Here is a 21,552-nt window from a genome sequence, read left to right on the forward strand (position 1 = left end):
GTGTTGACAAAATATTTGGCAAAAATTGTTTGCAAAAATATTTTACAGTAACATTGTGAAAACATTTAAAACATATTTTTGTAGTGTGTTTTCATAGGCCTACAACCGTTTTAAAACGTTATCATGACCTTTATATAACCCGACATTTAATGTTATTAAAACGTTTTTACCAAAACATTTTGATCAAAACCAACAATCCAAAACATAACCTGTTAAAAATGTTTTAAAAACGTTCTGTGTTTGCTGGGTATCTACTGTTGATAGTGAAATTTAGTTATCTACTGTTAATATTGAAATTGATGAAGTAGTTATCTACTGTGAAGTTGGCATTGGCATATTGATGAAATAGTTACCTACTGAAATTGATGAAGTAGTTATCTACTTCTGATTCTGATATTGAAATTGAAGTAGTTATCTACTGCTGATAGTGAAATTGACGAATAGTTATCTACCGCTGATAACGAAATTGATGAATTAGTGATATTCTGCTGATATGGACATTGATGAAATTGCTATCTACTGTTGATAGTGAAAATTGATTAATTGTTATCTACTGCTGATATTGAAATTGATGAAATAGTTATCTACTGCTGATATTGAAATTCATGAAGTACCGGTAGTTATCAACTGCTGATATCAGTATTAGTGGTGATGTACTGCTGATATTGAAATTAATGAAATAGTTATCAACTGCTGCTATTGAAGTTGATGAAATAACTATCTACTGTTGATAGTGAAATCGATGAAGTAGTTATCTACTGCTGATATGGAAATTGATGAAGTAGTTATCTAGTGTTAATAGTGAAATTGATGAAATAGTTATCTACTGCTGATATTGAAATTGATGAAATGGCTATCTACTGCTGATATTGAAATTGATGAAATAACTATCTACTGCTGATGAAATAGTTATCTACTGCTGATATTGAAATTGATGAAAATATAGCTATCTATAGTGAAATTGATGAAAAGATAGCTATCTACAGTGAAATTGATGAGCAATTATCTACTGCTGATATTGAAATTGATGAAGTACCCCGGTAGTTATCTACCGCTGATATTTAAATTGATGAAATAACTATCTACTGATAGTGAAATAATTATCTACTGCTGATATGGAAATTGATGAAATAGCTATCTACTGTTAGGCCTAATAGTGAAATTGATGAAATAGGCCTAGTTATCTACAGTGCTGATATTGAAATTGATGAAATGGCTATCTACTGGCATAGTGAAATTGATGAAGTAGTTAGCTACAATATTGTCGTGGATACCTATTGAAAAAACAGTGCCATAAAATTAGGAGGCTAGGAACACGAAATACTCCTGTAAGTGTTGACAAAATTGATGGAGTTTTTTGGCTTGGACTGAGTTGCATGAGGTCGAGTTATTATAGGTCGAGCTGCTTGACTCCCGAAACTAGATGAACAATATTTCCTACACGCCCACCTTTTAAAGTTCCCATATGCCACATACAAAATGGTAGATGCCGCAACGAAGAAAACTTTAGGTGACATTCCGTTACTTAAAACAAAAGCAGGACCAAGAGATAAAGATCTATGGCCAACTAGGTTGAAAGAAGAATACCAAGCTTTAATCAAGGTAACGATAGAAGAGTTAAATTAAGAAGGAATTGTGAGAAACATGTTTTTGTCAAATGCGGGGTGCAAAATTCGGAAGACATGTTGACTTAAACAGCTGTTTGCATTCCGGCCCATTCTGATTCAGGATCTTGAGGCAGGCATGACTCACAACTCTTATTTTTATTTTTATTTTTATAATTTTAACAAAATACAACATCAATTTGTCAAATGATGACACAAATTGGGTCAAATTAAGCCGATTCAGTCAGAGCCTGCTAGTTGCGCATATACCCGCCCGCATGACCCGACAAGGCGGTAAAGGTAGCGTACATGTATCCTCTTGTTATCCAAGGCATATAGAGATTAAATCCTTGACCATCGATCTCTGAGCCCCTCTTGACTATCCATAAAACAAGTTCATACCCATTGTACGTGCATCTGTATGTGAATCGATTGATCACACTAGCACTGCACTGTGTGCATTATCATGTAAATATGGCTATGCATTTTCATTACAAATACACAAGTTCGAAAGTTAATTGATAATATAAATAAATAAATGAATTATAATAAATAAATAAATATATGGCTTGCATTTTCATTACAAATACACAAGTTCAAAAGTTAAATATTGATAATATAATAAATGAATTATAATAAATAAATAAATAAATAAAAAAGAGAGAGAGAGAGAGAAAATAATATACACATTTAAACAAACAAAAATAAATAAATAAACAAGGCTATTTATAAATAAATAAATAAATTATAATAAATAAATATCTCCTTTGTGTGCAGTATGTACAGAACAACAAGGAGTGCGGCAATGACTGGTTTAGATTGGATGTTTAGGGCAGTAAGGCCTTTTCAGCAATAGCTGCCCTGTATGCACATTTGGACAATTTTGCATTCTGTATTGTATGCATACATCTACAAATATGACACCTGGCAGCTATTGTAGCTATAATACTTTTTTCTAGATATCTACTTTGTGTGTAGTATGCACAGAATTAAACAACACGTAATGTGGCAATGATTGGTTTGTTGGGGCATTCTGTATTGTATACTACATCTACAAATATGACACCTGACAGCCAAATAAATACATTTTTCTATCTTCTTTGTGTGCAGTATGTACAGAACAACAAGGAATGCGGCAATGATTGGTTTAGATTGGAATCCAACAAGGATGGAAACAGGTGGTGGGGCAAATGCTGGCATATAGAAAACCTTCTTAAATATGAATTTGACGTTGAATTTGATGTGAGTACGAAACAGATTATCATACTGTCGTTAGGCATGTTCATTGGCACTTTTTCTTCATCTATAATTTGGTTCACCTCAAGTTTGGTAGTGACGTCAATGCATTTTTGCGGTTGCGCCATAAGCGTGCCAACAAACCGCCTCAGTACGCGTGTGTGACACTCAGCGAGTTAAACTTTCCGCACGCGATTCGATACTGCAGCGAGCAAAAGCCGCACATACGTCACTACGAAACTTGAGGTGAACCAAATTATAGCGATATCGCCAGCAACATTTATCGCGATAAACGATATTGTGGGCAGCTGCAATTTATAACCCATTTTTCCTTTAAAAAATGTGGAAAAACAAATCTGCAGTGTAACCCCTCCCTGAGCACTACCTGTCGTTCTAACATTGCCTCTGATTGGTCAATTATGTGATATCTTCACTTTAATCACCAATCAGAATTGAGCTTGCAAATAATTCACCCCAATTTTTTTGCGTGGTGAAATTTACATTCTAACAATGTTGCTGATTGGTCCAATCGTTAATGAAAACTTCTTTTTTGCCAATCGGCAGGTAGTTCCCATGCAGCAGTGATATATAGTGCGCTACACACAGGCACAAAAGCTGCAATGGCTGCTGATCTGTGATGTTTAAGACAGGCAAATTTGACTGACCAAGTGACCAATCACTTAACTTTTAATGTGGCAAACTTCATATTTTTGAAGATTGACTTTTATACCATTAATTATCGTGATCGCGATAATGAAAACTTATCTCGATAAACAATATTAACATTATCGTGAACATGCCTAACTGTGACTGTAACCACGTTAACTTGTTTCCAATACATATTGTTGATGTACTTACACCATTGCAAATTGTTTGCTTATGAGCTTTCCTTCTTTGTATTTTTACATTGATTAGATACCAGTTACATACCCGGCCACCGCCATAGAAATAGCAATACCAGAACTAGATGGGAAAACAGCTAAAATGTACAGAGGTGGCAAGATTTGTCTAACGGATCATTTCAAACCGTTATGGGCTAAAAATGTGCCTAAATTTGGCATTGCACATGCTATGGCTCTAGGGGTAAGTTTTCTAACAGATTATTTTAAATCGTTATGGGTTAAAAATGTGCCTAAGTTTGGCATTGCACACCCTATGGCTCTAGAGGTAAGTTATCTAACGGATCATTTTAAATCGTTATGGGTTAAAAATGTGCCTAAGTTTGGCATTGCACACCCTATGGCTCTAGGGGTAAGTTATCTAATAGATTATTTAAAACCGTTATGCGCTAAAAATGCACCAAAACGTACTTAGTGCACTGTATAAAGAAATGTATGGAGCGCAAGGGCTGTTGTACAGTAATAGTGTAGGACTCGCTGCACTCCCGTGAAAATGGAAACGTACACATTGACACGATTCAAATGAAAGAAAGAAATTATGTTGGAATTTTTGGATGTTTTGAATACCTTTGGCTGTTTTTGGCAAGTATTAAATGATTTTACATGGGTGGAACATGAAAATTACAAGGTAGAATGTTTTGCTAGAAGTATTTGCATCGCAAACTTGCTACGTATCATAGAAATTTGATTTCTTGGAAGTACCAACTTGTATAAACTGCAATGTAACCCTGGCTATCACAAGCCATGGTAGTGTCATGTTTTTGTTTCCGCTGACTGATGACCAATTATACGAGATCTGTACCTCTTAATAATCATGAATTGAATATTTTCCTGTGCTGGCTGACATATTTTTCACCGTGTTCTTTTTTTTGCTCTCCAGTTGGGACCTTGGTTAGCTGTGGAAATCCCAGACTTAATCAGCAAAGGACTAATAGTACATAAAGATGATGACAATGGTGCTTCAAAGTGATCACAGTGTATATAATATATGGACCAACATAGGAAGAGCGTTGACTAGTATTGTAAAAGTGGAAATTTTTGTGCTACATTTATTTTCGCGATTTTCGTGTTCCAAGCTGCTACAGCGAAAATAATAACACGTGAATATATTCCTTTTGTGTATAGGTCAATGTAAGGAAACGTTGATTGCGAATTTAAAAACAAGGGAAACAGTTCAGAATTGGCAAAGCGAACAAACAATTGCGCAAAAATATCCACTTTTACAGTATATGGTGGGACATTTATGCATGATTTATACTCAAAGCCAGAGATGAAAATACTAGTTTGCATCTGACGTCATTGTCAATCAAACACATAAATGATATGTTTACAAGTTGATTGATGACTGAAATTTCTGAACGTAGCAGTAAAATAGCATGCCTTATGGTTAATTTTTGCACCTTCAAATATACAAACCGTCTCAAAAGTTCAGAGACTTCTTTTCTGAAGGCACCATGTCAACAATGCCTAGAGAAAATGCTTTTTGCTTTGTAAAAGTACCCTAATTTTTTGCCATTTTCTGTGATTCCTTTTCTCAATGATTCTTTTTTTCCATTGAAGGCACCAGATGAACCGAACTTCCTTTTCCTTCCAATCAATACAAGTTTCATAGGGAGTTTGATTGACAGTGACATCATATGCCAACTAGTCTTTCAGTTTCAGCTGATTTCAGTTTCAGCAAATTCAGTGTCAGCTTATTTATAGCTTTGTTTGGAATTTTATTCTTCTTCTTGATGATGTTGCTGTGGCACATTTTAATCCATGTTCAAAACCCATGCTCCAAAATGGACTATTCCAGTTGAAATCCATACTCCCTATGGAAGAAATGACCTTAATCTTCCACACAAGGGAGTGTGAATTTCAATTGGGAATACCTAAATAGGTGACTCCAATTGAAATCTACACCCTCTGTGTATCACAGCAAAGGTTGAAGTTAGGGGGTTTTAATATTAACAGTGGTAATGTAAATTTAAACTGGTATTTTTTTATATTTGCTCTTAAAATGTGAAAGCAAAGCATTGGCCAGATTTAAGAACTTGGCCAGAATTACTACAGGGCTGATTGTGCACCCTTGTTGCCTGAATGTTTTGAAAAATAGGTGGTGGGCGTATATAGGTGGGCTTATAGACAAATCCGAAGATGATGGTCAGGATTAAGTCGGCCCTAGCTGGGGGCCATCCGCGCCAAACTAGCTTAGTTCGTATGGATTGCGATCCATGACACCCACTATCGCGAGCGCATCGGAGCTTGTAGCACTTGCGCCGCGTCACGGGAGCGGTAAACGCTGCACGCCTATGATACTGGCGTCGCGTAAAATGGATGGATGGCCCCCAGTGAGGTGTAGGAATGTGGCTCGTCAGATTCGTATATATACGGGTGGTTATGAAGATGATCTTTCTTGTATGACTATTTGTACTTGAGGGGAAAAATTGGTATCGAAGGGATTTTTGTTTTTGTTATTTTGTTTTCTTTCTGTCCAACAGAATGGTATTGTTCATTCAAAAGAATATGACTACTAATATATACATATTGTCAGGTGTTTATTCTTCATAGTCATTGTGTCGCATAATGTGCAGCATTCAGGGCCAGATTTACCATTGGGCCAGATGGGCCCGAGCCCAGGGCCCCCAAATTTGCCCTGTGCATCTTCCTGTTTAGCTCCAAAACACCATGATTTGGGCCAAAATCGGGTAAAATTGCCAAATTTTTGCACGCTTCGCGCGCACTGGCCAGTTATGTAGCAAAATTCCCTGACCATCATTTGGGGCTAAAATAGTATGAAATTGGAATTTTTTTCGCGCCAAATGTCCTAGCTAAATCTCTCTTTTTAAATTATAATGCTCCCGCCGACACTGTCGATCTATACCTAAACCAAAACTTGGCTACCTAAGTGCACATGCCTTCCTCACTGTGAGTTGGGGGCCTCCAAATTTTGGCCTGGCCCAGGGCCACCAGAAAAGATACCACTGATAGCAGCCAAAATATAGTGTTGCTGCTCATGCTCGGTGCCTTACGGAAGGCACTTCACAGGGATGGATTAGGTGATAAAATATTCCTGTTCTACGGGCCCGACTTGTCCATATTTTAAATATTGGGGAAATTTTGCTTGTATAAATGAATGCCGACCCAAATTTCAAAAATTTCTGGGATGTTTTTGTGTGCGTTTCAAATTTATTTACAGATTTACAAGGGTAATTTTTACTTGCAAGGTCCATCCGCCCGTAGAGCAGGTTTATTTAATTTATTTTTGTTGCCTTAAAGTAATCTGGTATTCTCCCCTTTGAAAATCACACAATGTATTGGGCTATTCCATTTAAAATCCACACTACCCCTGTGGAAGATTTAGATAAAGTCTTCCACAGAGGGAGTATGGGTTTTAACTAGAATAGACAATTGGGTAACTTCCATTTGAAATACTCACTCCGGTTGTGGAAGATAGGTAAAGCCATTATACAGGGGGAGTATGGGTTTCAAAATGATTAACTCTGATCAATTACATTTGAAAAACATACTCCCCTTGTGGAAGATATTTCCAAAATCTTCCACAGGGGGAGTGTGGATTTCAACTGGAATGGCCCATTGTGAACTGTTAATCATGTTAATATAAGAAATGGAGCTAAAATTTCTCAGGCTGTTTGGGCCCCTTTAGTCTGAAAATTTACTAATTTGTATACTTTGTCCAACCGATTAGTGACTTGTAACATCATGGATTGATATGTAATGACATGCATGCAGTTGGGTGTAGCACCTAGAGTGCGATTTGCGTCATGCATGTCATGTACACTATTTAACAACAAAAAATATTACATGGATTGAGGTTTATTGACAGATGAATTGATGATCATGCCAGGAATGCAACTTTTGAATCGTTAAAATTCCCAAACATTGCTTTTGGCAATAATAATGTTCACATTCCAAGTCCCAAGACAAGCATCTTGGACGGTTTTGATATTGTGACCCATCACAGTGCCATTGTCGGAAGATTGTCTTCATGAAAAAATGAAGAAAATAATGAGGAATTTGTACCATATCTTTATCGCATAAAATCACTATTTTAAATTGGACTTGAGTCATGATGGAGCAAAACATAGACATTAGTGAATGTACATGTAAGAAAGTCGTAAGGGACTTTCTATATCATTGCCACTTTGCTGATGAATAATTCTGGCAAATACATCCTAGCAAAATTTTTATATGATGGAATTCTAATCCTCTTATACTGAACACTGTATGAGCTAAAGATAATGCATGTGTCAACGTTGTAAAAGAATATTATTTAAAAAACTAATCAGGATTGCTAGCTAATTAATTTCCCAAACTTGCTTTAGTCCACAAACCCTATGTTACTTATTTTACCTTCCTGGTTCATTGGGCTATTCCAGTTGAAATCCATACACCCTATGGAAGACATGACCTTAATCTCCCACACAGGGGGTGTGAACTTCAAATGGGAGTCACCCATTCAGGTAACCCAATTTGAAATTCACACTCCCTGTGTGGGATATTAAGGTCATGCCTTACAGGGTGTAAGGAATAGCCCATTGCAAAAACAATGTTTCTAAAAGAGAAACACGGTTTCTAAAAGAGAAACACGGTTGTGGTGGACTGAGCGAGTTTGGAAACTATTATGATTGTAGACATTATATATAATGTGAGTTTAGCAGAAGGTAGAATAGCGATACCTCTCTTACATGTTACGCATAATTCGACTTGAGGGCAGGTGACCAGGCTGTGGAACCAGGCAGGGGGCATCAATTATTTAACAGTGATTCAGCATGATGATAAGTAGGCGAAAGGCAGCGGCATACAGTGTTAGTGAGTGATTCAGAGTCACACCACTTAATCCCTGTATAATTCATGATAATTATGCGTAATTTGTATTTAACAAAGAGACTAATCAATATTCGTCATTCTGCCAAGAAACTCATGATATATGTGATTATACCGTAAACCTTTGCCTAATATGGCGCTATAGGCTCCCAAGATTGACATAACTAGAATTTTAGACACAAACTAAAAGTGCCCTCCCATAAAACTCCCACCAGCAAATAATGGCACATACCCTTAATTCTTGTTGGGATTTTTAGAGGCGGGAGCTCTCTATTTGTACATGAAGGCAAAGGAGCCCAGGTGCGCCATAAGGCGAATGTTTACGGTAATATCATCACAAACAGGGTGGTTTAAGGAGAGGAGTGTCTAATTGAAAAAGATCCAAGTTTCTTTTGTAAAGTGTCATATCTATTTATTGTGTTTTAACTGTAAAATGTCAAAACAGATATATTAACAAAGTAAATAAAACTAATCTCCATACTTATGGAAGTTAAATCCTAAATTGTGTTTTTTGGACTTTTCAATGTTCTAATCTAAATCTTATCTAAATTCCAGACTGAGAGATCGCGCAGTGTATTTTTAGCTTAACCAATAAATATGGGCTCAATCGATCCAATTTTATATCAAACTTGAGCCATGGGAACTATTATATAATGGTGGTGTTCAAGGTCACATACTGAGGTTAAAGGTCATTTGAGGTCAACTTGTAAAATAGGCTGAAAATAAAAAAAGAAATGCCTCAAATGAATATGCAGTGTTCACCCATAGCTTTGGACAATCTATTTGCATGATTTGGGAGTCCCTATTATTAGCTATTATTTTACTTGTTACCAAAACTAATCGCAGGTGAGACGCATGGGTTGAAAACGGCCTTGAGACTTTTCCACAGTCCTTAGGAACCCACTTACGACTCATTTCGCTCGATCACATCACATAATCGTTATGAGTTCCCGAACATTAGTTTGTCTTTGTTAAATTCATGTTAAGCATGAATTCTGTTGTATTAGTTTGTGGAGGTGATTTAGTGTGATATAGGGTCCACAACTAAATACTTTTTTGAATAAGTCGAAAAATATTTGACGAAATGCAAACATGTACAAATGTATGGGTAGCCTTATTTGTTTTACACATATGGACCAAATTATAGCCTCACACGTCATTGCGTTCAGTCACAATGGTTCATTATGTAAAAAAAGGAACCGCTTTAAACAGTGTTAAAACCTGACTGCTATGGACTCAGGTGCAACTTTTAAAATGGCCTCTTATCTTTTCTTACACAATTTACCATTGTGATTGAACGCAATGATATGTGACGCTATAGATTGGTCCACATGTGTAACTAAAAGAAACACGGCTATACATACCTTTTTATATTTTTACATTTCATTAAATATTTTCGACTTTTTTGAAGAAGTATTAGGGGAACTTAAAGTTGTGGACCCTATAGCAAGCAAAAGAGAGCAGTATACAAATATACAGGGTTAGTTAACAGTGCAGTGCTGGGCTATTCGATTCCTTGTTTACTTATTCAAGAGAATTCATACGTAACATGGATTTAGTAAACAAACAAATTGATAGTTCTTATCTGCCAAACAATAATGTTTGTCACAAACATAAAAATGCAATTCCACAAATCAAATCTTAGCTAAATCCTTTCAAAACTTTATTGAAAATAACTTCATCAATGTACATAATTATTCTACACAAGAAAATCTATCTCTTAATTACAATAAAGATCATTACAAGGCCTTGGATTTCTTAAAAGCTACGATATACATGTAGGCATAGTTATTTTGTCATTCATTTTATGAATATTGTGTGCATTAAAGTTAAAACGAATCAAAAACCTGGCCCACATATGCAGACCTTACCTAATGCCAGTATCATAAAAATTCTGGTATGCGCTATAATGACTGCGTACTTGACTGTGGTTTACGTACAACTTGGCTTTGAATTGCGGATAAGAAAATGCTATGTGCATACATATGATCAGCCAATTGAATATGATTGTGTACAATGCATGTCAAACTCTGAATTATGAACAAATCTTAGTCATATGAGCTATACATAATTACAGTATCAATATGTTTGGTATTGGGCTATTCTATTTGAAATATACACTCCACTGTCGAAGATTTAGCTGTCTTGCACACAGGGAGTATGGATATCAAATAGAACAGACAATTCAGTCTTCCATTTGAAATACTCCAGTTGTGGAAGATATATGTAAAGCCACATACAGGAGGGAGTATGAGTTTCAAAATAATTAACTGTAGCCAAATCCATTTGAAAAACTTACTCCCTCTGTGGAAGACTTTTCTTAAATCTTCCACCACAGAGATTTTAATTGGAATACCCTGTTGTACTATGCCCAAAATCAGGTAGTATAGGGTTAGTTAAGAGGTATTTTATTCATTGCTTAGTATTTTACCATGTCCGATATTAGGGTAATATAGGATTAGATATGAGGTATTTTATGTCATTGATGATTACGACCTGTGAATAGAGATCCCATGCTAATGGAAGCTTTGGCCTTGCCCTGAGCCATGTTTTCAGAAATCCACCCGTACAGTCAAGGTGATAAAGATAATTATATAAATAGAATAATCTACAAAATCTCATCTTAAATTACAAAATATACAAAAATATTGCCTACTTTCTATAAAAAAAAAGAGGTTGGATAAAAATTATTCACATTTACAAGATTCTACAACAAATTGCATTACATGATATGAGTATGGTTACCGCATACCTACGCAAACAAAAGCATCTATAATAATAGATTTTATTTATATAAAACTCGACAGATTATACATTGGACGGAATGTTTATGCCAGTTAGCACTGGTCAAGGTGATACTAATGTATGCATTTGTTTGCATGACCAAGAATGCTAATAATTATAGGTACTTCTTGCCTAAAGTGGAACACTTGGCATGCTTAGTTGAAAATACAGCGCTATCAAGAAGATTGCATGCACACATCTTGTACACGTTTAGTATTCTACATGGACACAACAAATTTGTTCCACAATGGCCAAGAATTCCCTGCAGTGTTAAAGGACCATGGGTGTTTTGGGCTATTCCAGTTGAAATACATACTCCCTATAGAAGACATGGCCTTAATCTCCCATACAGGGGGTGTAGGTTTCAAATAGAGTTGCCCATTCAGGTAACCCAATTTGAAATTAACACTCCCTGTGTGGGAAATTGAGTTCATGTCTTCCATAGGGGGTGAATGGGTTTCAACTGGAATAGTCCACACCTATTGTAACACAACATATGTATTCGAAGGAAGAACTACAATTAGATAAAAGACACAATGGGCTGGTTTCTAGCCAAGCTTCGAGAAATCGGATCAATGTGTCATGAAATTCACCCTGTGTCTAGCACTACATCTTTTCATAAACCTCTTGGACTAACTCTACGACACACTAAAACACATTCTGATTATATAATTCAAGCAAACTGGACGGAAACATTTAATTCACATTACCCTGCAATTCTGACAACTTCCACTTACAATTTATACAAAATATATGTAAAAATGTTAACATTTTCTTATACAAAATTGCTTTTCATATCTTATGGACAGCTTATACAAATACAAATCTTTAAAAAAGCATGTACAATTTTGGTATTTTAAAAAAATGGGAAGATACAGTATTGAAATATCAATTTTTATGATTATTGTAAAATATTTCAATTAGTGTATACAATTTTCACCATCTATAAATGGTATACTGTCATAATGTGCTTTTAAAATTCAAGATGTTGTAGTTTTATCTTTGGAATACAAATTTTAATTTTTACTATTTATTACTTAATGTTCCTCAACAACAACACATTTCTCTTGTCTGAGGAGTGCATTGATAGAACTTACATTAAATTGCTCATTTTTTTTTCAATTTCTGGGAAGAAAATGAAAACAAAAGTTGGGGTGAAAACCCAAGAAAATCACTTTCAAATGGCTTAAAAATAATCCTGGGTACAGATTTTTCCTTCGTACTCTATACTAATGAAAAAATATAGTAGTATAAGTGATATGCCTGATGGACCACTTGTGGAACTTAACATCCAAAAAGGCAACATAAATCATGCAAATGAATATACATAATTATGGTATGCATGTTTTAATTTTTGTTTAGAGTCAATGTTTCATCAGACCAGAGACAATTTTTTTGATTATACCTTACAAAATAAACACTTGCCAACTACATGTTTTATAACGTAATCAATGGACTATTCCAGTTGAAATACATACACCCCTATGGAAGACACAACCTTAATCTTCCACACAGGGAGTATGAATTTCAAATGGGGGTACCCAAATGGGTGACACCATTTGAAATCAACACCCCCTATGTAGGAGATTACAGTCATATCTTCCATAGGGGGTGTATGGATTTCAACCGGATAGACCAATGTTAACTTTAAACATTTTGACTACACCACCAAACATGCTGTATGAAAAAGGAAATATACCACATTCTTGTATCTTAATATAATACTTATTATTGCTATTAATTTCAATAACACATAAATCCCTGCTAAATTGTGTCTATAAAAAGAATATTTTCTATACAATTCAAGGTGTTGACATACAAATTGCGTTGATGGAATACAAATTTACATTCTTATTTTTATTACTTTATACTACTCTTTACACAATAAACACACAATAACTACATGATTCTTAACACTTCAACATTGTATTTGTAAAATTTGTACTTATGAAAATCTTCATTATGCCCAACAAATAGGCTATTCAAGTTAAAAATCCATAACCCCCTATGGAGGACATGATCTCAATCTCCAACACAAAGGGTGTAGATTTCAAATGGATTCATCCATAACCCGATTTGAAATTCACACTCCCTGTGTGGAAGATTAAGGTCATGTCTTCCATAGGGGTATATGGATTTCAACTGAAATAGCGCAGTTTCACTGATATTTGCGAAGTCGAAATGAATTGAATGAAGCTGGTAATTCCTCTGAAACAATTTTTGGTTCAACATATTGGGCTAATCCAGTTGAAATCCATAAACCCCATACGGAAGTCATGACCTTAATCTTCCACATATTAAGGAGTGTCAATTTCAAATGGGGTTACCCGAATGGGTGACTCCGTTTGAAATCAACACACCCTGTGTGGGAGATTATCAGATTAAAGTCATGTCTTCCATGGGGGTGAATGGATGTCAACTGATGGAATAGCACATTTGAAGAGGCAATGAAAGAGTCTGCTAAAACATAAAATTTACATTTAACTTCTTAATATACTATACAGTACAGAATATAAATACTATACAGTCCAAAACATGCATTTATAATACACATTTGAAAAAAAATATACTAAGTTCACATTCGGCTCATGTCATTATTAAGTCAATATTGTTCTTCCATGTTAAACTTTGAGTGAAACACCAAAACTTATTTTCCAGGAAAATTCACAAATATTCTAAGTTTGAAAGCTCTACTTTATTCTGTCACAATTTGTTCAACAACATGTTCTGTTCTGTTAACCATGTATTAACATTTACATGTACCCACACATTCCTATCTGAAACTGCTCATTAATTATTACAGTACACACACATTTAGTCATTTACTTCTTTTTAGGTCGTTTCTTGTCCCCCTTCACCGCAATATCGGCAGCACTAGGCTTCCTCTCAGTCTTTGCCACAGGTTTCTTAGTTTCCTTACTTCTCTCAGACTTTCTCAGGTAAGACTGCAGTTCTTGCTGCTTCTCTTCCAACTGCTGCCTGAAGATGTCCAGACGTTTGGAGATGACATCACGCTTCAGGGTCAAGTTTGTGATCTGTGATTGGCAGTCACTGAGTCTGGAGGTGGTGTCTCTTACAACAGATGATACCTGTACAAGGTACAAAATTGCATGTTTATAATAATGCGCTGCATGCTAGCCATTTAGGCACCAACATAAAAAGTTTTGAGGTATTTTCTCAAAATATCAAGAACTATCAAATAATCCTAAGAACCACTGAACCAATACTACTAGGCTTGTTTGTACTGGAGGTGGTGTCTCTTGTATATAGTACCTATAGAAAGTACAAAATTGCATGTTTTTAATTAATGATCTGCATGCTAGCCTTTTTTCTTAAACACTTGAGAACATTCCTAATCTTATTGGTTCTTACCCAGCTTTACCTGTGTGATATGACAGCGCGTGTGCGTCAACGCGATACGCGATCTCGCTATTTGGACCAATCGGAGGCGCACAGCAACAACTGAATGTGTATTTAAATCACTTTTCTAGCCAAGTGCAGTCAGTGACATCAATGCGTAGAGTACAACAGCGCAGGTCTACATTTTAAAAAGCCACATGGATGTACATGCAAAACAGCTGGTTCAGTGCCTTGAAGTCAGTGACTGCATGAGGCCAAAACACAAAGTTAACTTTTAAGGTAAGGGGCTATAAATTGTTTTAATACACCTCAAAAATTCATGAACTATTCATGCCAATAACTCGTGTACTGATTGGTCCATTGGTCGATATGTTGCTAAAATATTCATTTATGCACGATGGAGGTTTAGAAAATAATAAAAATATATTATTTTATTTCATGGCAAGTAGATTGAGTAAGCTTATAATTCATTTTGATTTGAAATTCATGTGCGTCCACTTGGACGCAAGGCATTGCTGAACAGTGCGTCCAACAATAGAAAATTGCGTCCTGGACGCACGTACGAGCCTCAGCGGGAGCCTTGATGTTGTATTTGTATAATGCAGCATACAGTTACTTACAATGGGCTAGTCCTTAAGCTTGGCATCTCTGAAATAACTCAATTGGCTTACCTTGTTAGCATCAGTGCCTTGATTCAGGTCTCTCTGTGATTGTAACTGTTGTCGTAAATCATTGATAGTGTCCTGGGTTTTCACCACTTGACTGCTGAGGCTGGAGAATTCTGCACTCAAGCTGTCGACTCGGTTTTCTAGGGTTGAAACTTCATCCTGTAACCATTGATAAAATAATTAACATTAGGTTAATTGAATAGCAAAAAAAAAACCTTGCAGAAAAACTTGGACACTCCCAACAAATCCCAGCGAGGTTCTTAGTGGACCAGCTCTAATGAGCCATTCCATTTAAAATCCACACTCCCCCTGTTGAAGATTTCGGAAATATCTTCCACAAGGGGAGTATGAATTACAAATGGAATAACACATTAACCAACTCTACTTGAAACTCATCCTCCCTCTAGCTGTGGAAGATTCAGGATAAATCTTTCTCATAGGGTGTATGAAACTCAAATAGAGCTGGGTGTTCATTCCATTTTAAATTCATACTCCCCCTGTGGAAGATATTTCCAAAATCTTCAACAGGGGGAGTGTGGATTTTAAATGGAATAGCCCAATGTTGGCCTGTACGGAAATATAATTGAAGAACAAGGAAAAGAAGGACCACTCCCAAGAAATCATGTGAACAAGTTTACTGTCAGTCTTAGCAGTTGTTACTGCTGCCCTGTGGGACAACACTCTGAGAAAGCACTTAGATCTGGCCAGTCTGACTAACATCTAACCATGTCCAAGTCCTAACCGCATCAAGACAGGCCACACCTAAATGCTCAGTATGGAGACCTGTGGTTTATAAAATGATCTACTTTCAATATTTTCAAGAGCAAAGGGCTGATCAATTTAAAGTCTGCACTCCCCCTGTGGAAGATTTTGGAAATATCTTCCACAAGGGGAGTATGAATTTCAAATGGAATTCGCACACCAACTCTATTTCAACCTCACCCTTCCTCTATAATCCACAATCCACATGCCTTCCTCGAATTAGTAAAGTAAAATCAAATTTCTCAAAAACGACTTTACTCTGTTATGGTAGTTAGATTTCTTGCGTCATTTCCTTTCTGAAAATGTATGCTTTTATATACTTTTCATTATTAATTTTAGAGATACAATAAAAAACAATTTCAAAATTACTGACTCAAGGAAGGTATATGGACTATAGCTGTGGAAGCAGCCTAATGTGTTCTTCATGTGAAATTCATACTCCCCTGTGGAAAATATTTCCCCAATCTTCCACAGGGGTGGTGTGTGCATTAAATGGAATAGCCCAAAACAAGCAAGTAAAAACCAACCTGCAAGAACCCTTTATGTATATCCATATCCTTAGCTTTCTGCAGCGCCATCCTCACTCTGCCCCCAGCGTACTCCCTCGCCGTCGTCTGCTGCACCGCATTCTGCCATAAAGCTGTACCGCTAAGCTCCCCTGGTAACTTATCCACAGATGTCTTGGATGGGATGCCCACTGCCCTGACAGAGGGCGCTGTACCACCAGTGAGCGTTGCCAGTCGCTTGTCAATTTCGTCGCTGCTACCATGCTGTCTTGCCAGGACCATTTTGTCTTCTGTGCGGCCGAGGAATGTCCTCATCTGGTCGTTGACGGCAAAGTTGTTGTATTTGGATAATCTGTTGAGAACAAATTAAAGATAGAACTTTACCCAGTTGCACCAATGATTTTTGATCACTATAATATATTACATTATATATTTAATTTAAATCCTTTTCTGGTAGTTTGGATTAAAAAAGTATATAATTTGTATATCTTAATAGAGGATATGTAATTATGTAAGCTGTAAAAAACAACTTGAAGCCTCTAAAAGTTCATATAAGGTTGTAAATAAACCAACATTTTATATTAACCCCTGGGTACTACTGGTAATCTAACAGCATTTCTGATTGGTTGATAATTTGAAATGCTCATTTCAATTGCCAATCTTGACTAGGCTTTCAAATATTTGATCTTATTAATACCATCCTTGATTGGTTCAAAATTGGACACAATATTCATTTTGGCCAATCGGCAGGTAGTTCTCATTGGGTTAACATCCTTTATACAAGTGCACTTCAAAGTTTGGCACCTAATTCAACGTGCAGAGTACAGGTAGGTAGGTAAGTTTACTGTATATCCAGCATTTCTTTTTATCCATGTTACAAGAGTACAATGGGCTATTCAGTTGAAATCCACACTACCCCTGTGGAAGATTTTGAAATATCTACCACAGGGGAGTATGTTTTTCAAATGTAATTGGTCAGAGTTATTCATTTTGAAACCCATAATCCCCCTGTATACTGGCCATACCCATATCTACCACAACTGGAGTGCGTATTTTAAATAGAAGTTACCCAATTGTCTATTCTCTTTGAAAATTATACTCCCTCTGTGGACAACTTTAGCTAAATCTTCCACAGGGGTAGTGTGGATTTTAAATGGAATAGCCCAACTCACCTGTCATTCAGTCCATCTCTAGTCATATGGACTCCATCTCCATCCGCATCTTTGAGTAGTTTCACATCCAGGAGTTCCTTCACTGATTCCTCCCTTACCGTCTCTCCTCCTTCACCTGTGATAGACTCCAGTAACATCTTAGCGGCATTCTCAAGCCTCTCCTGGTTCTGTTGGACATCGTTGGTATCTGGGTGGTGTCGGTAACGAGCAAAGAAGAGATCGTTGCAGACTACCGATAGGGCGTTGTGGAACTCTTGCGTGAAAGCTGCGAGGCTGTCATCTCGCATGTCACCTGAGATTTAAAGCACATAAAATTGTCCAGTTTTAATGCTCATGAAATTTGAACAGTTAAGTACGATAGGTGCAAAATATATGCAACATAATAATCCAAAAGGACAGTTTTTCATCCTATATATCCTGGACATGACACGTCATGCCCTAAAAAAGTCAGTGCCATAAATGGATACCTATTCACGTCTTCGAAAAATTCACATATTTTCTTATCTATTCTCATGACTTTAAACCCAAAAAGCTGCTAGCATTTTTCTGATCAAACCTTGCTTTTAGGGTAGAAAGAATGACACTCAATGACACAATAAATAACTAAAGACAGAATCCTTGGTCATGTACCAAACTATGTACATGTCAGTTATGGCCGTCGGTTAAGGCCATCGGTACAAGAAGGGTGTTGGTGAAAAAAATTTGGGTTAACAATCAACAATTATGTGTGCACTTCTAATCTTCTAATACAGGTTGAATAAATAAAAGAGTGCATGTAGTGCAATTACTTCAAAAACTTGGACGTGACCCTCCCCTTTTAATGATATTGATATATAAACGTAAATGTGCCTTTAAAAAATTTGGAAAATTTTGCTCTGTACCCCCTCCTCTCCCTTTTTTAGATTCTTGAGCGCACTGGGCCAAAGAAAAATGGGTCAACAATTCACAACTTCCGTGTCTGCAAAAACTATTTCCAACGGTACATTTACAAGTTGTGCCCCCTCCTAAAAAAACAAAAAACAGAGCTTTCCAAAAATGACAGACACAAGAAAATATTTTGTTGCAGAGAGATTAATTGGAAACAACTGCACAGAGTCAATTCCCTAGATTATTTGGAAAATCTGTCACAAAATAACACATAAATTTGTCAGGCACTGAACAGCAATGTTCACCAATTGAGGCCATCAATCCACCAGAAACAAATACTATACCAACCTGTCTTAATGTGAGATAATGCATGCACCAACACAAGCACAAAATCACCGACCCTCTCCATCCTCTCCTTACGCATATACAAGATCCTGTTCAAGTCATCATAATGATACGAGTTACGGTACGCATTTCTTATCAGGTTCGGATTAGCGGGTACTTTGTCGGCCAGCAACAGAGTGACGGGATTATGATTACAGCTGGTGGACACCATCTTGATGACGAAGCAACCAAACTTGTAGATGACAAAGTTGCGAGCGCCGAGCTTGTTGAGGTCCGTCGGGATGAGGGCGGTGTCTTGTGACCATTCGGCGTCACGTTCATCAAGGAACGGCTCACCTAATGAATAGATACATAATAATAACCATTTACTTTGTGAAATAAAATGTACAGTAAATTGCAATCAAATTTAATATTGTGATTGATCATGATTTTGTATGCAATTATTTTTATAGCAATTAGCATAAAATAACAATAATAAAGCCATAGCATATGATCTTGTAATATGAAATTGTTTTTTTTTCCTAACCTGATTTTTTGCAATATTGGTAATGTTTAGTCATGTCCAAACTTATACCTAAATGGAATCAGTCAAAATTGTTGTGTTTGTAGGTCAACAGAGCAATTTCGACACAAAGTCTCCCATAGAACTTCACGTTAAACAGCCAAAATAGCCAGACAGAAACCCTTCCCAACTTCCATTTTGGGTAAAGAATAACAAAATTAAAATTTGACAGAAATCGTACAGTAGGCGATGAAAAAAAATGTTCTAAAAACAATTTCTGTCAAACTCTGTCCACTTTTGACCCCCAAACGGCTGATTATACATGCATGCATACAGTAAATTAAAAATCTAAAAAATGGAAAATCTGGGACGGTTGAGCCATAGAACAGGGTGTTTTTTTTCTCGTCCCCTTATGGCTTTAAGGGATGGGGTATAAACGTTTGGACAGTATTTATTGTGGGACATTAGAGCACATCAAACATAATTGATATTTTTGATATTTAACAGTACTCGAAGTAAACTTTATAAATCTGATGATTTATACTTAAAGTGTATGTAGGTGGGATGAAAAGCCGATGATCAATTGAAAATTTTGACCTTTTCAGTATTGAAGATATGGATTTTTCCCAAAACACCAAAAAAAATTAGGTCTTTTGGGAAAAAATCCATATCTTCAATATGAAAGGTCAAAATTTTCAATTGATTAAACTTTTCCTCCCAGCTACATACACTTTAAGAATATATCATTAGATTTATAAAATTTACTTTGAGGACTGTTATATATCAAAAATGTGAAAAATATCAAATTTTAATAATTTGTCATAAAATTTGTATTATATCGTGAATTTCAAAAAATGAAATTTATTTGATATCAGAAAGACTTTCTTCGTATTCAGAATGCAATTCGATATGTCTGATGTGCTCTCATGTCCCACAAAAAATACTGTCAAAACGCTCATTCCAGATCCCTTAATACCAAAAATACCCAAGGCAGTAGTTTCCCCACTAACCTTGATCCCTCTTCCTGGGTGGTAATTCAGCGCCTTCCATAGTCTTCTTTATCTCACCAAGTTTCTTATACAATGGTGACGCCATCAGGAGAGCGGTTAAGTCGCTATCACTGAGCGGCGCTACCTCAGCATAAGCAGCTGGGAACTGTGTGTTAACCAAACCGGATTGCTGGTAGCCTGCGTATGCAATTTTGGGAGCATCCTCTGAAATCAAGTGGTCCGTTTCGATGCATTTCTGCAGAGCTTGGACCTGAAATAATTAAATGAGCATATTTGGTTAAAATAATGAGCATTTTTGGTTACCAAAGACACCTGTATTTGTTAAAATTCTGAAAATCTGGATATATATATCAGTACGGAGCGCTGATAATTCACATACTCCTCTGAATTCACAGACCCATCTGATAATTCACATACTCTTACTGCTAATTTTGCTTCAAAGTGCTTACATGCTGTTGTTATATTGTTGTGGTTTAAATATTTCCTATGTGCTACAGCAACATAATATCTTTAATAAAAAACATTGAATAAAGTTATGCTGCAAGTTTTTTCGTATAATTCTATTTTATTGCATCATTTTGCTTGGCTTAAAAAAAATTGCAGATAAAATTTTAATTTGCACAGATGAAATTGAAGCAAAAGAGCTCATTAACTATTTTATGTATCAAACAGACTGCCTAAGTGTTTTACTTGCTGCAAAAATTGAAATAAGTGAAAAAATATGTGAAATCGCAGACCCCTGGTATGTGAATCTGGAGTCTGTGAATTATCTGAGCCCCCAAACTGATATATAATGTATCTTTTCTTAATACCCTTATCAAGGGCTTAAACTATTAAGGGAAAAGAATGTGAAATCGCAGACCCCTGGCATGTGAGTTCACACACATGTCTGTGAAAGTTCTAAAATTTTGGAATTTATTTTTTTAAACTGCCAACTCTGGGATAGGTGTCAGATTTAGATGTCTGCTTGCAAATTTTCAATATATAAAAAACATTGTCTCTGCTCC

The 21,552-nt window shown here is 36.2% G+C and overlaps 2 protein-coding genes across 2 annotated transcripts in view; one reads left to right on the top strand and one right to left on the bottom strand.

The window, feature by feature from the left end:
• Nucleotides 1–1,456: 1,456 nt before the first annotated feature.
• Nucleotides 1,457–9,071, top strand: LOC140170154 (ubiquitin-fold modifier-conjugating enzyme 1-like). Its single transcript, XM_072193474.1, has 4 exons — nt 1,457–1,602; nt 2,715–2,846; nt 3,756–3,923; nt 4,620–9,071. Exons 1-4 carry the CDS (start codon nt 1,480–1,482, stop codon nt 4,707–4,709), a joined length of 513 nt encoding a protein of 170 aa, XP_072049575.1. The 5' UTR covers nt 1,457–1,479; the 3' UTR covers nt 4,710–9,071.
• A 5,084-nt stretch (nt 9,072–14,155) lies between these two features.
• LOC140170155 (uncharacterized) overlaps nt 14,156–21,552 on the bottom strand; it is a 122,713-nt gene continuing 115,316 nt past the window's right edge. Inside the window, 6 exon segments of the mRNA XM_072193475.1 lie at nt 14,156–14,442; nt 15,385–15,540; nt 16,671–17,001; nt 17,822–18,113; nt 19,037–19,369; nt 20,546–20,795. Coding sequence (XP_072049576.1) covers nt 14,176–14,442; nt 15,385–15,540; nt 16,671–17,001; nt 17,822–18,113; nt 19,037–19,369; nt 20,546–20,795 — 1,629 coding nt within the window. The 3' untranslated portion in view covers nt 14,156–14,175.

Source organism: Amphiura filiformis, chromosome 14 (genome assembly GCF_039555335.1).
Source record: "Amphiura filiformis chromosome 14, Afil_fr2py, whole genome shotgun sequence".
NCBI lineage: Eukaryota > Metazoa > Echinodermata > Ophiuroidea > Amphilepidida > Amphiuridae > Amphiura > Amphiura filiformis.

What these genes read in the sequence shown, in the direction of transcription:
- LOC140170154 (XM_072193474.1), top strand. Translation starts at nt 1,480, where the DNA reads ATGGTAGATGCCGCAACGAAGAAAACTTTAGGTGACATTCCGTTACTT. An exon ending in AATACCAAGCTTTAATCAAG is followed by an intron (nt 1,603 to 2,714) that starts GTAACGATAGAA and finishes CTTTGTGTGCAG; the next exon opens with TATGTACAGAACAACAAGGA. An exon ending in CACATGCTATGGCTCTAGGG is followed by an intron (nt 3,924 to 4,619) that starts GTAAGTTTTCTA and finishes TTTGCTCTCCAG; the next exon opens with TTGGGACCTTGGTTAGCTGT.